The sequence below is a fragment of the Haliotis rubra genome, unplaced genomic scaffold, assembly GCF_003918875.1.
Source record: "Haliotis rubra isolate DU_JTF1 unplaced genomic scaffold, ASM391887v1 Scf304, whole genome shotgun sequence".
Taxonomy (NCBI): domain Eukaryota; kingdom Metazoa; phylum Mollusca; class Gastropoda; order Lepetellida; family Haliotidae; genus Haliotis; species Haliotis rubra.
Window position 1 is genome coordinate 966,741 of NW_025766974.1, and position 16,143 is coordinate 982,883.

Sequence of the window (16,143 nt, forward strand, 5' to 3'; positions counted from 1 at the left end):
TCGCTTAAGTAATATTAAAATCATCCTGTCCAGTCACCTGCCATGTATATATTAGTTTAGGGCCATGTATATATTAGTTTAGGCCAGACCAATTTTATTTCTTGTTTTACGGATCCGCCAGTCGTACATTTTCAAGAATAAGAAAAAAAATAAAAGTTAATTTTCCCCGCTCAAAAAACAAAATCCTATAGTTTGGGGGGTTTTATTGGTCAAAAATGTTAATATACAAGAATAGTTTTTTTTAGATTGTGTTTTGCCCCATATACACTTTAGAAATTGCCAAAAGTAAAATACTTTTAGCATTTATTTATTTTTATTTTTCTTCCCTCCTGCCTTTACGTTTTTTGAGTACAAAGATCTGTAAAACAAGAAATAAAATTGGTCTGGCCTTCCCAATGTATTTATATATTCTCATGTACTTCCATTGGTTGGGCTACTATGCTTGTCGTAAGAGGCGACTAACGGGATCGGGTGGTCAGGCTCACTGACTTGGTTGATACATGTCATCGGTTCCCAAATGCGCAGATCGATGCTCATGCTGCTGATCACTGGCTTGTCTGGTCCAGACTCGATTATTTACAGACCGCCGCCATATATTGGGAATATTGCTGAGTGCGGTGGTTGAGAAATATACTTGTCTGTTTGTCTGGCAGTGTGACATGGTGTTACACCTCCCCAGTCAGGCAAGGAGAAACACAGGCAGTGCCTTCAGGTTTTCTGAGGACAAAAATCTGTAAAACAAGAAATAAAACTGGTCTGGCCTTATGTTGAGAAATACCACCAAGAAGAAGAGGAGGAGGAATGCAAATCGTGCACCATCCTAAGTATCATGTCACATGCAGGTAGTATTGCAGAGAGAGACACAGGTTGTGTAACATGGCGTTACACCTCACCAGTCAGGAAGAGAGAGACACGGGCAATGTGACAAGGTGTTACACCTCACCAGTCAGGAAGAGAGAGACAAAGGCAGTGAGACATGGTGTTACACCTCACCAGTCAGGAAGAGAGAGACACAGGCAGTGAGACAAGGTGTTACACCTCACCAGTCAGGAAGAGAGAGACACAGGCAGTGTAACATGGTGTTAGACCTCACCAGTCATGAAGAGAGAGACACAGGCAGTGAGACAAGGTGTTACACCTCACCAGTCAGGAAGAGAGAGACACGGGCAGTGAGACAAGGTGTTACACCTCACCAGTCAGGCAAGAAGAGACTCAGGCAGTGAGACAAGGTGTTACACCTCACCAGTCAGGCAAGAAGAGACACGGGTTGTGAGACAGGGTGTTACACCTCACCAGTCAGGCAGGAAGAGAGAGACACGGGCAGTGAGACAAGGTGTTACACCTCACCAGTCAGGAAGAGAGAGAGACACAGGCAGTGAGACAAGGTGTTACACCTCACCAGTCAGGCAAGAAGAGACACGGGTTGTGAGACAAGGTGTTACACCTCACCAGTCAGGCAAGAAGAGACACGGGCAGTGAGACAAGGTGTTACACCTCACCAGTCAGGCAGGAAGAGAGAGACACAGGCAGTGAGACAAGGCGTTACACCTCACCAGTCAGGAAGAGAGAGACACGGGCAGTGTAACATTGTGTTTCACCTCACCAGTCAGGAAGAGAGAGACACGGGCAGTGAGACAAGGTGTTACACCTCACCAGTCAGGCAAGAAGAGACACAGGCAGTGAGACAAGGTGTTACACCTCACCAGTCAGGCAAGAAGAGACACGGGTTGTGAGACAGGGTGTTACACCTCACCAGTCAGGCAGGAAGAGAGAGACACGGGAAGTGAGACAAGGTGTTACACCTCACCAGTCAGGAAGAGAGAGACACGGGCAGTGAGACAAGGTGTTACACCTCACCAGTCAGTCAAGAAGAGACACGGGTTGTGAGACAAGGTGTTACACCTCACCAGTCAGGCAAGAAGAGACACGGGCAGTGAGACAAGTTGTTACACCTCACCAGTCAGGCAAGAAGAGACACGGGTTGTGAGACAAGGTGTTACACCTCACCAGTCAGGCAGGAAGAGAGAGACACAGGCAGTGAGACAAGGTGTTACACCTCACCAGTCAGGAAGAGAGAAACACAGGCAGTGAGACAAGGTGTTACACCTCACCAGTCAGGAAGAGAGAGATACAGGCAGTGAGATAAGGTGTAACACCTCACCAGTCAGGCAAGAAGAGACACGGGTTGTGTAACATGGTGTTACACCTCACCAGTCAGGCAGGAAGAGAGAGACATGGGCAGTGAGACAAGGTGTTACACCTCACCAGTCAGGAAGAGAGAGACACAGGCAGTGAGACAAGGTGTTACACCTCACCAGTCAGGAAGAGAGAGACACGGGCAGTGAGACAAGGTGTTACACCTCACCAGTCAGGAAGAGAGACAAAGGCAGTGAGACATGGCGTTACACCTCACCAGTCAGGAAGAGAGAGACACAGGCAGTGAGACAAGGTGTTACACCTCACCAGTCAGGAAGAGAGAGACACAGGCAGTGTAACATGGTGTTACACCTCACCAGTCAGGAAGAGAGAGACACAGGCAGTGAGACAAGGTGTTACACCTCACAAGTCAGGAAGAGAGAGACACAGGCAGTGTAACATGGCGTTACACCTCACCAGTCAGGAAGAGAGAGACACGGGCAATGTGACAAGGTGTTACACCTCACCAGTCAGGAAGAGAGAGACACACAGCAGTGTAACATGGTGTTACACCTCACCAGTCAGGAAGAGAGAGACACGGGCAGTGAGACAAGGTGTTACACCTCACCAGTCAGGAAGAGAGAGACACAGGCAGTGAGATAAGGTGTAACACCTCACCAGTCAGGCACGAAGAGAGAGACACGGGCAGTGAGACAAGGTGTTACACCTCACCAGTCAGGAAGAGAGAGACACAGGCAGTGAGACAAGGTGTTACACCTCACCAGTCAGGAAGAGAGAGACACGGGCAGTGAGACAAGGTGTTACACCTCACCAGTCAGGAAGAGAGAGACATAGGCAGTGAGACATGGTGTTACACCTCACCAGTCAGGAAGAGAGAGACACAGGCAGTGAGACAAGGTGATACACCTCACCAGTCAGGAAGAGAGAGACACAGGCAGTGTAACATGGTGTTACACCTCACCAGTCATGAAGAGAGAGACACAGGCAGTGAGACAAGGTGTTACACCTCACCAGTCAGGAAGAGAGAGACACGGGCAGTGAGACAAGGTGTTACACCTCACCAGTCAGGCAAGAAGAGACACGGGTTGTGAGACAAGGTGTTACACCTCACCAGTCAGGCAGGAAGAGAGAGACACGGGCAGTGAGACAAGGTGTTACACCTCACCAGTCAGGAAGAGAGAGAGACACAGGCAGTGAGATAAGGTGTTACACCTCACCAGTCAGGCAAGAAGAGACACGGGTTGTGAGACAAGGTGTTACACCTCACCAGTCAGGCAAGAAGAGACACGGGCAGTGAGACAAGGTGTTACACCTCACCAGTCAGGCAAGAAGAGACACGGGTTGTGAGACAAGGTGTTACACCTCACCAGTCAGGCAGAGAAGAGAGGCAGTGAGACACAGGCAGTGAGACAAGGTGTTACACCTCACCAGTTAGGAAGAGAGAAACACAGGCAGTGAGATAAGGTGTAACACCTCACCAGTCAGGCAAGAAGAGACACGGGTTGTGTAACATGGTGTTACACCTCACCAGTCAGGCAGGAAGAAAGAGACACGGGCAGTGAGACAAGGTGTTACACCTCACCAGTCAGGAAGAGAGACAAAGGCAGTGAGACATGGCGTTACACCTCACCAGTCAGGAAGAGTGAGACACAGGCAGTGAGACAAGGTGTTACACCTCACCAGTCAGGAAGAGAGAGACACAGGCGGTGTAACATGGTGTTACACCTCACCAGTCAGGAAGAGAGAGACACAGGCAGTGAGACAAGGCATTACACCTCACCAGTCAGGAAGAGAGAGACACAGGTTGTGTAACATGGCGTTACACCTCACCAGTCAGGAAGAGAGACACACGGGCAATGTGACAAGGTGTTACACCTCACCAGTCAGGAAGAGAGAGACACAGGCAGTGTAACATGGTGTTACACCTCACCAGTCAGGAAGAGAGAGACACAGGCAGTGAGACAAGGCATTACACCTCACCAGTCAGGAAGAGAGAGACACAGGTTGTGTAACATGGCGTTACACCTCACCAGTCAGGAAGAGAGAGACACGGGCAATGTGACAAGGTGTTACACCTCACCAGTCAGGAAGAGAGAGACACAGGCAGTGTAACATGGTGTTACACCTCACCAGTCAGGAAGAGAGAGACCCGGGCAGTGAGACAAGGTGTTACACCTCACCAGTCAGGAAGAGAGAGACACAGGCAGTGAGACAAGGTGTTACACCTCACCAGTCAGGAAGGAAGAGAGAGACACAGGCACTGAGACAAGGTGTTACACCTCACCAGTCAGGAAGAGAGAGACACAGGCAGTGAGACAAGGTGTTACACCTCACCAGTCAGGAAGAGAGAGACACAGGCAGTGAGATAAGGTGTAACACCTCACCAGACTGGCAGGAAGAGAGAGACACAGGCAGTGAGACAAGGTGTTACACCTCACCAGTCAGGAAGAGAGAGAGACAGGCAGTGAGACAAGGTGTTACACCTCACCAGTCAGGAAGAGAGAGACACGTGCAGTGAGACAAGGTGTTACACCTCACCAGTCAGGAAGAGAGAGACAAAGGCAGTGAGACATGGCGTTACACCTCACCAGTCAGGAAGAGAGAGACACAGGCAGTGAGACAAGGTGTTACACCTCACCAGTCAGGAAGAGAGAGACACGGGCAGTGAGACAAGGTGTTACACCTCACCAGTCAGGAAGAGAGAGACACGGGCAATGTGACAAGGTGTTACACCTCACCAGTCAGGAAGAGAGAGACACGGGCAGTGAGACAAGGTGTTACACCTCACCAGTCAGGAAGAGAGAGAGACACAGGCAGTGAGATAAGGTGTAACACCTCACCAGACTGGCAGGAAGAGAGAGAGACACAGGCAGTGAGACAAGGTGTTACACCTCACCAGTCAGGAAGAGAGAGAGACAGGCAGTGAGACAAGGTGTTACACCTCACCAGTCAGGAAGAGAGAGACACGTGCAGTGAGACAAGGTGTTACACCTCACCAGTCAGGAAGAGAGAGACAAAGGCAGTGAGACATGGCGTTACACCTCACCAGTCAGGAAGAGAGAGACACAGGCAGTGAGACAAGGTGTTACACCTCACCAGTCAGGAAGAGAGAGAGCACGGGCAGGTGAGACAAGGTGTTACACCTCACCAGTCAGGAAGAGAGAGACACGGGCAATGTGACAAGGTGTTACACCTCACCAGTCAGGAAGAGAGAGACACGGGCAGTGAGACAAGGTGTTACACCTCACCAGTCAGGAAGAGAGAGACACAGGCAGTGAGATAAGGTGTAACACCTCACCAGTCAGGCACGAAGAGAGACACACGGGCAGTGAGACAAGGTGTTACACCTCACCAGTTAGGAAGAGAGAGACACAGGCAGTGAGACAAGGTGTTACACCTCACCAGTCAGGAAGAGAGAGACACGGGCAGTGAGACAAGGTGTTACACCTCACCAGTCAGGAAGAGAGAGACAAAGGCAGTGAGACATGGTGTTACACCTCACCAGTCAGGAAGAGAGAGAGACACAGGCAGTGAGACAAGGTGTTACACCTCACCAGTCAGGAAGAGAGAGAGACACAGGCAGTGTAACATGGTGTTAGACCTCACCAGTCAGGAAGAGAGAGACACAGGCAGTGAGACAAGGTGTTACACCTCACCAGTCAGGAAGAGAGAGACACGGGCAGTGAGACATGGTGTTACACCTCACCAGTCAGGCAGAGAAGAGACTCAGGCAGTGAGACAAGGTGTTACACCTCACCAGTCAGGCAAGAGAGAGACCACGGGTTGTGAGACAAGGTGTTACACCTCACCAGTCAGGCAGGAAGAGAGAGAGACCACGGGCAGTGAGACAAGGTGTTACACCTCACCAGTCAGGAAGAGAGAGAGACACAGGCAGTGAGACAAGGTGTTACACCTCACCAGTCAGGCAAGAAGAGACACGGGTTGTGAGACAAGGTGTTACACCTCACCAGTCAGGCAAGAAGAGACACGGGCAGTGAGACAAGGTGTTACACCTCACCAGTCAGGCAAGAAGAGACACGGGTTGTGAGACAAGGTGTTACACCTCACCAGTCAGGCAGGAAGAGAGAGACACAGGCAGTGAGACAAGGTGTTACACCTCACCAGTTAGGAAGAGAGAAACACAGGCAGTGAGATAAGGTGTAACACCTCACCAGTCAGGCAAGAAGAGACACGGGTTGTGTAACATGGTGTTACACCTCACCAGTCAGGCAGGAAGAAAGAGACACGGGCAGTGAGACAAGGTGTTACACCTCACCAGTCAGGAAGAGAGACAAAGGCAGTGAGACATGGCGTTACACCTCACCAGTCAGGAAGAGAGAGACAGGCAGTGAGACAAGGTGTTACACCTCACCAGTCAGGAAGAGAGAGACACAGGCAGTGTAACATGGTGTTACACCTCACCAGTCAGGAAGAGAGAGACACAGGCAGTGAGACAAGGCATTACACCTCACCAGTCAGGAAGAGAGAGACACAGGTTGTGTAACATGGCGTTACACCTCACCAGTCAGGAAGAGAGACACAGGCAATGTGACAAGGTGTTACACCTCACCAGTCAGGAAGAGAGAGACACAGGCAGTGTAACATGGTGTTACACCTCACCAGTCAGGAAGAGAGAGAGACCGGGCAGTGAGACATGGTGTTACACCTCACCAGTCAGGAAGAGAGAGACACAGGCAGTGAGACAAGGTGTTACACCTCACCAGTCAGGCAGGAAGAGAGAGACACAGGCTCTGAGACAAGGTGTTACACCTCACCAGACAGGAAGAGAGAGACACAGGCAGTGAGACAAGGTGTTACACCTCACCAGTCAGGAAGAGAGAGACACAGGCAGTGTAACATGGTGTTACACCTCACCAGTCAGGAAGAGAGAGACACGGGCAGTGAGACAAGGTGTTACACCTCACCAGTCAGGAAGAGAGAGACATGGGCAGTGAGACAAGGTGTTACACCTCACCAGTCAGGAAGAGAGAGACACGTGCAGTGAGACAAGGTGTTACACCTCACCAGTCAGGAAGAGAGAGACACAGGTTGTGTAACATGGTGTTACACCTCACCAGTCAGGAAGAGAGAGACATGGGCAGTGAGACAAGGTGTTACACATCACCAGTCAGGAAGAGAGAGACACTGGCAGTGAGACAAGGTGTTACACCTCACCAGTCAGGAAGAAAGAGACACGGGCAGTGAGACAAGGTGTTACACCTCACCAGTCAGGAAGAGAGAGACACAGGCAGTGTAACATGGTGTTACACCTCACCAGTCAGGAAGAGAGAGACACGGGCAGTGTAACATGGTGTTACACCTCACCAGTCAGGAAGAGAGAGACATGGGCAGTGAGACAAGGTGTTACACCTCACCAGTCAGGAAGAAAGAGACACGGGCAGTGAGACAAGGAGTTACACCTCACCAGTCAGGAAGAGAGAGACACGGGCAGTGAGACAAGGCGTTACACCTCACCAGTCAGGAAGAGAGAGACACGGGCAGTGTAACATGGTGTTACACCTCACCAGTCAGGAAGAGAGAGACATGGGCAGTGAGACAAGGTGTTACACCTCACCAGTCAGGAAGAGAGAGACACAGGCGGTGTAACATGGTGTTACACCTCACCAGTCAGGAAGAGAGAGACACAGGCAGTGTAACATGGTGTTACACCTCACCAGTCAGGAAGAGAGAGACACGGGCAGTGAGACAAGGAGTTACACCTCACCAGTCAGGAAGAGAGAGACACGGGCAGTGAGACAAGGCGTTACACCTCACCAGTCAGGAAGAGAGAGACACGGGCAGTGTAACATGGTGTTACACCTCACCAGTCAGGAAGAGAGAGACACGGGCAGTGAGAGAAGGTGTTACACCTCACAAGTCAGGAAGAGAGAGACACGGGCAGTGAGACAAGGTGTTACACCTCACCAGTCAGGAAGAGAGAGACACTGGCAGTGAGACAAGTCGTTACACCTCACCAGTCAGGAAGAGAGAGACACAGGCAGTGTAACATGGTGTTACACCTCACCAGTCAGGAAGAGAGAGACACGGGCAGTGAGACAAGGTGTTACACCTCACCAGTCAGGAAGAGAGAGACATGGGCAGTGAGACAAGGTGTTACACCTCACCAGTCAGGAAGAGAGAGACACGGGCAGTGAGACAAGGTGTTACACCTCACCAGTCAGGAAGAGAGAGACACGGGCAGTGAGACAAGGTGTTACACCTCACCAGTCAGGAAGAGAGAGACACAGGTTGTGCAACATGGTGTTACACCTCACCAGTCAGGAAGAGAGAGACACGGGCAGTGAGACAAGGTGTTACACCTCACCAGTCAGGAAGAGAGAGAGACACTGGCAGTGAGACAAGGTGTTACACCTCACCAGTCAGGAAGAGAGAGACACAGGCAGTGAGACAAGGTGTTACACCTCACCAGTCAGGAAGAGAGAGACACAGGCAGTGAGACAAAGTGTTACACCTCACCAGTCAGGAAGAGAGAGACACTGGCAGTGAGACAAAGTGTTACACCTCACAAGTCAGGAAGAGAGAGACACAGGCAGTGAGACAAGGTGTTACACCTCACAAGTCAGGAAGAGAGAGACACAGGCAGTGTAACATGGTGTTACACCTCACCAGTCAGGAAGAGAGAGACACAGGCAGTGAGACAAGGCGTTACACCTCACCAGTCAGGCAAGAAGAGACTCAGGCAGTGTGACAAGGTGTCACACCACTCAGGAAGAGAGAAATGCAGGCAGTGTGACATGGTATGGAAATTACAAATGTGGAATAATGGACACAGTTAAACAAGGACAAAACACAAGATGTCTGTAACATACCACAAGTTAGCCAAGGGAAGACATTGGCTGTCTTGGACATAACTTTGACACTGACAATCTCAAAAGGAGAGATACAAGTGGAGAGATGGTCTCTAAGAAAGTATAGTTTACTGGGGTATGTAATGGAAGTCAGTCATCGACAACCATCTGTCTGTCTGGTACATGATTACAGTGGGTCAATACTTTCTGGTGTGGGATCAGCATTCAGGGAACTGTCTTGTGCTGTACATAGTTAGCATGGGAGTGGATTCCACTAAGGAGCAGAAACACTTCAGATATACAGAGAGGAAGGTTGGGACCTACTACAGGTCATTGGTAGTGTTGGGAATCGGAAACCAAATCGACTATCGATTATCAGAGGACTTATCCATTATAATCGAAATATATAAACTTTTAATGTAATCACCAATTTTAAGCGTTTTCCCCAAGGCAATTTCTAATTAATGTTTTTATTAATAACTAACACTGTCATGCAATGAAATGCACGCCTGCAAGAAAGACACTGGAATTGTAATTAAACAATAAAAGTGGTTAGGTTTTTACAATGATTACTGTCATCTTTTAATTGCTTGATTATTTTATTCTATATCATTAAATATATACCAACATTCATGAGTATCCTGACTCTATAAATACAATGCGCATAGCTTTACACTGTTGGGCGCATGTTTGTTCGTGACTGTTAGTCAATTTTAATGGTTAGTTTACTTCATTCAGGTGTATTATACTAAAACAACAAAATTCCGATTAATCGAAAATATGTTTTTTTTACAATCAATAATTATTTTTAATCCTTCTTTCAATCGATTTTCGATCATCGGGAACACCACTAGTCATTGGTCATAATCAAGTGCAGAGGAAATTAGACAAGTATGTCAGAATTACATAAGACAAGTTACAGGAAAGAATGCTTCATAGAAAATGTAAGATAAAGAATCACAGTGTTAAATGATACAGACAATAACACTGTCCCACATTTTGAATACAAGACCTGCTGCATGGCATCTCAATAAAACTTTGCACAAGTATCTGCATTTATAAGACTATAATGGTAAACAAGGGTTCTAATCATCTTTGTGAAGGCTTAGAGAAAAGTGTGTATCCTTGTGTACTGCACTATGTGTTCCTTTGAATGTCATGAATGATAGTATACTATGTAGTACTGTTATATGGGCAGGTGTTGTTGCCCCTAACCTTTACAGCTAAGTCACCAGAGTGATGTACACAGTACAGGTAGGTACTGGGAAATGCTTTCCTCTTCAAGTTTCATTTGTTGCAGTGCCCACTGGTGTGCCAAAATTACGTAAGACTAGTGAATCAAATTATGTTACAACATGTCATAGACCAACCAAGCTGAATAAAAGGTTATAGTTTTTTAGTTCTCTGGAAATTAAACCCACAAATTCAATTCATGGGCTTCACAAAACCAAAATGTTCAGTCGATGTCAAAGCTGTTGGCATGGAAACTCAAAAAAGACATTTTTTTTTAAATCTAAAAAACCTAACTAACAAACGACACAGGTTCACAACTAGAACTATCCATGTGACAAGTTTGGTGAAAGATGTAGAAAGGTGTTACTTGGTAAACAAAGCACATGAAAAAACCCCAGAAAAATCAAGAAATCAATTTTTTCATTTATGTGATTATACTGTTTGTGTTGAGAAATAACAGCAACAAGAAGAAGAGGAATGTGTAAATCATGCACCATCATAAGTATCATGTCATTTGAAGGTAGTATGAATATAACCCATTTTCTAGTATTTGAGTATTGAATCCAGTTCACAAATTTCAACATCTGAAAACTTCATCCATGCTTGCACTTTGAGGTTAACACTTTTCATTAATGGGTAATTCTAACTTCATTTCAAATTTAGTGTTGATCCTACTATTAACAAAGCAAGTGTTACTATGTGTTGGTGGTAGCATGTACAGTTTCAGCGTTGTTTCTTGTATAGCCGGCACTATCAACATAGTACCACCAGAGTGGGAGGTTCCACAACTCTCAGCTTCAGTAATAATTATTAAAATCATATAGGTGATATCTATTATAAATAATACAATATATATCTAATGTCATAATGACTAAATATAAATGTATATAAAATGTTAATTCTCTTTGCTTATTTCCTTACTGTAACAGCCAGCTTTTTTGCAAAATGTTCCTTTTCCTTTTGCCAAGTCTTTATCACTTCAGTGAACATTTATGAAGCAATATCTCTTGTAGTTTTTATCTTTTAGTCTTGTATACCTTCTGTTATTGTCCTGCTTTTCTTCTCTTATTGTCAGTCTTACCTTGAGGTCTTGTTTCTTCCACCATGTCTTGAATGCAACAGCTAACATCTGCAGTCTCCAGTTCTCTTGATGCAGTCATGACACACAAACATACAGGGTCTACAAACAATTTCTATTACATCTTTACACTAAACATGCAGTGAGGTTCTAGCACTTCCACTGCTGCTCATTTAGTTGTTGCATTGGTTCTGTTTAATTGATTTAATGAACGGTGGAGTAACTTGGTAAGTACCGCTAAAATATGGCGATAACTGTTTAGCAGCCAGGACAATATTATTCCTTGGGCCCTGGCCATTGAGCCAAAGAAAAGACAAAAGACTATCCATTTCAGTGTGACAAGGGTACCTTTACTCCAATCAGCAATACTTTTGCCGGTAAAGTGAGTTTGGTTTTACGCTGCTTTTGGCAATATTTCAGCAATATCACAGCGGGGGACACCCAATGGGCTTCACACATTGTACCCATGTGGGGAATTGAACCCAGGCCTTTGGCGTGTGATGAGCAAACACTGCAACCACTAGGCTACCCCACCACCCCAATTTGCTGGTAAAGAGGTATTGCGACCAATTTGTACTCACATCAATCTGGACTTAAAACATGTAAATGAGAGTCAACAGCTGAATGTATTTCAGCTTAGTAATACTGATGGTAGCATTTCAAATGTTTTCTGTGTATGTCTGGCAATGCTCCATGGAATGGCTTCTCTAAAGTCTACCATGATGCAATATACCTGTGAACAGCTTCAGGCCTACCAAAGAAAACCAGCAGAAAACTATGGAACATCTACACACTTTAGCTACAATCCCTGCAGTCTGCATTGTTACAAGTGTGTGTGTGTGGGGTCGTGTGTGTGTGTGAGAGAGAGAGAGAGAGAGAGAGTGAGAGAGTATGTGAGTATGGTTTTATGCCGCTTTTAGCAATATTCCAGCAATATCATGGACACCAGAAATGGGCTTCACACATTGTACCTATGTGGGGAATCGAACCTGGGTCTTCGGTTGACGAGCGAACACTTTAACCACTAGGCTACCCCACCACGCTGCATTGTTATAAGAACATGGCAAATTTTCAATGGAACCAAACCATAAATAACACAAACTGCAACAAGCAGAGTAATTTGTGTGGCTATTTCTACTTGATGAAAGTAGTTATTCCAGTTCCCTTGCTCTCTGCTGGTTTTCTTTGGTATACCTGGGCTTGCTCTGTCCCATCTCGATAGTTTCATCATTACATCTTTCTTTACAGCATTAGTGAATAAATATTAAAGAGCCTAACATTGTCTTTTCTAATATATTTCTCAAAAACAATGTTGGAACAAATTTGTACAAGTTCAGAGTCTCTTTCAGCAATATTCCAGCAATATCAGGGTGGGGGGGGACACCAGAAATGTGCTTCAAACAATGTTGCCAAGTGGGAATCGAACCTGGGTCTCCAGCAAATGCTTTAACCACTTGGCTACCCATCCACCCCCCTGAATCATTGAAATTTATCTCACTTGTTAAATTAGACATGTGATCAATCATCAGGCAAGCTTCAGGTCAAGGTTTTTCCATTTACACCGGAATATATGCAATACTCACAGTACAAGATTTATCTAAGATTCCAATTTGTACTTGATAGGTAAAATTGGGCAAAATGTTTATCTTTTTTTCAAATATCAAATTTCTTTTAAAAGTGCTCATTTTTCTAAATTTGGAAGTATTTTAACACTGAATTGTAACATTGCATTCATTGTAACAATGGCAAACTAAATACTAAAGCCTATTCATTTATTGGTTCTGTTATCAGGGAGGTGCAAGTACACCCCAACAAAATGAATACATTAATTGAAACTATGCCAGCATGAAAGAAGAAATGCTGAAATCAAATTTGTGATTTTTTACTGACTCTTGCTGCAGACATGGGGCTGAATATAGACCTCCAAGCTGGTCAAGATCAATCCTAACTGTGCAAACAACTGAAAAAGCATAGCACAATTATTTCCCCATCCAGTTCTAAATTCTTTCTAAAAGTATTTGGCAGTTATTCAAGACTTGAAGCTCTATGAGGAACAGCTTATGGAGTACTGATAAATTTAATCAAGGCCACCTGACAGTGGGGGAATATAGATGCCCCCCGATTTGGGAATAATCACAGTAACACCCTCTGTGTACACTGTCTGGAACCACATTTTGCATTCCAAGGAAATGTAGGATAAGGCCAGTTAAATTTACAGCTTTAGAAATTCCATTTTTTATGACAAGTACAGTACCATATTTCATGTGTCCTTACTATTCTGTGGACAGTCCTGCTTGAACAATATGAAAATGTTTACTTTGCTTAGATGTTGTTGGTATGCTGCAGTTCATAGCAAAATGGAACCATTGAAAACTGGTTCAGAATTACAGCTCTTCAATGTACCAGTTTCATGAGGACAACTATCATTGGATGTTACTTGTCCTCAGCACAGGTTTCATGCCAGAAGAATAGCACAAATTTCAAAGGCTGCATTAAAGACTAAGGAGGAACAGAAACTTAAAATCTAAAGTCGACACCTGTAGACAAAACAATGGTTTGCGAATCTTCATCCGAATGAAAACCAAATTAATGATATTCTACTGTAGTTCGTAAAGATAAAACAAAGTCATTATTTGAGCTGATAAAAATACCTCTTTTATTATCAGAGCCACCTAACTGTACACATCTAGAGTGTGCCACTTGTATCTACAGTGGGTGGGCACAACACATACAATCAGGTACACGTTGGTCTTTACAAATAGTTAAGTTATATAGAAACCATCGATGAGATAAAACATATGTATGAATGGGATAAAATGATCCTAAAAGTCCTATTCAACCTCTGTACCTCGTATTAAAAATGTCAGTCAAACTGAAATGGTATCGTATGAATTTCCTGCTCAAGACAGTTAAACTGCAATTATAAATCATACATGATTCCTGACTAATGTTTGTTTTTGCTTGATTTTATTCACAATATAAAATATTTACACACTGTATAAAACATAGGCTATTCACACTGGCATACAAAATTTGGAAACTGTTAAAAGATGAGTTTTCGTGGAGGAATCTTTGCAAATATATACATACACTTAAGTCTCAAGCATGCATGCACACACCTTAAAGTTTTCTTCATTCTCAGATGATAGAAACTGTACAATCCTAAAAGCTTTAAGTTCTCATACAGGTGGAGAGGCAAAAGAAATATTCAGATAAGTTGCATAACCTATCCTGCTACAGAAAGTGTACTAGTATGTGTTCATGTTAAAGTCTTGAAAAACATCAGTGGTACTCAGCCATGATAGATGTTTGTTGTTTAATGAATGCCAAGCTGAATTACGCATGAAGGTTTTTTCAATAAAATTATAACTTGTGCATGAACAAACCTGCAGTGGTTGAATAATTGGAACAGTATTTTTTTACACAAAACCGTGGTCAGTTTTAGGATACACAAGGAAACAATTTTGGTGACCCATATGAACTAAAATCATAACACATACAAAGGGTTTACTGGAACTCATGATTTAAATAACAGTGCCTTCTATCTTCATATCCTGTATGAGACGAAATATGTAAGGATAAAATAAATGCTTCTGTTTCACATAACAAATTGCTGCCATCAACATCTTGAAATGTGGGATTTTTAGTCAAATAAAACAACTATAAATATGTCCCTCTCGGATAAAAACATTGTTCAGAAATACTCAAACATATAAACCAGGGTTGATAGGTACAGTGGGGAATAGGGGAACAAGTATGACCAAATCACGTCCTATACATTAATACTACATTGCATAACACAGACTTTAAGGCTTTCAGTAAAGAAAGTCCTATAATTTCAACTGCTCCCGTATCCCCCAAGCATCTATTCATATTAAATAAAAAAACAAAAATATGAACATGAAATAGAAACACCACAGTCATGTTAAAAGCAGTATGGAATTAATAGATGTTGGTCAGATGAGCTGCTTCTTGTTCATTGACGTAATATTCCAGTACAGGTATGACTCCTAAAAGTTTGTCTCACCACACCTTGTATTGCATACCAAATCGTTGTAGGATAGAACAAGGAACTGCTTCAACCCTTGTCCATAAGTATCTAAATGCCCAAAACACTTTCTCGAACTTCTGATAGTGCAGTTGAAAACAAAAGTGATTGATCAAAATAAATAGTTAAATTACACCCAGACATTTCAAATACACAGTGGCCCTCAATGATCAATACTGACTAAACCAACAGAGGAGAAACTGAAGCTTCATGATTATCACAATATAAATATCCACATCATCATTGTATCATCATCATTTCTCACATAGTTTCAGGAAGATAACAGATTCCTCCTGTCTCGCCCACGACCTTCACCCTCATGACACTGATCAATGAATAAATATACAAATGTGAATGAAGAGGTCAAGGTCAGCATGCCTCCAAGATTTCTATAACTCTTGCGATTGGCTGACCCCCTGTGTTTCCAATAGCACTCTGCAAACAAGAATTAATAAGAATATTAAAATAATGGTGCTAGTAGGTTAAAAAGTTGCATTACATATTTGGACATGCTTTTGAAGCATGAAACAAAATGTTTTAAAATTAGTTGTCCAAAGCAGTCATATATATCACAGCTACGTATAAATAATCATGTACTTCAAGCAACGTCCAACACCGTCATGGTAAGCTGACAAGCAATCAACATCCAGCCACCTGATCAAGTGTAGTTAGAACTTACTCTAACCCTGGACTCAACAGAATTCATAAAACAACAGACACTCACAAACTGATCATAGTCACATATTGACGCATATGTACATATTATTTGAACATATTCCTGGAAACCTAGCCACTGAAATAATGATAAAATCCACAAA

General features: G+C 44.2%; 1 protein-coding gene across 1 annotated transcript in view; it reads right to left on the reverse strand.

Annotated features, from left to right (window-relative positions):
- Positions 1 to 13,909: 13,909 nt before the first annotated feature.
- LOC124282829 (wings apart-like protein homolog) overlaps positions 13,910 to 16,143 on the reverse strand; it is a 40,477-nt gene continuing 38,243 nt past the window's right edge. Inside the window, 1 exon segment of the mRNA XM_046718862.1 lies at positions 13,910 to 15,760. Coding sequence (XP_046574818.1) covers positions 15,695 to 15,760 — 66 coding nt within the window. The 3' untranslated portion in view covers positions 13,910 to 15,694.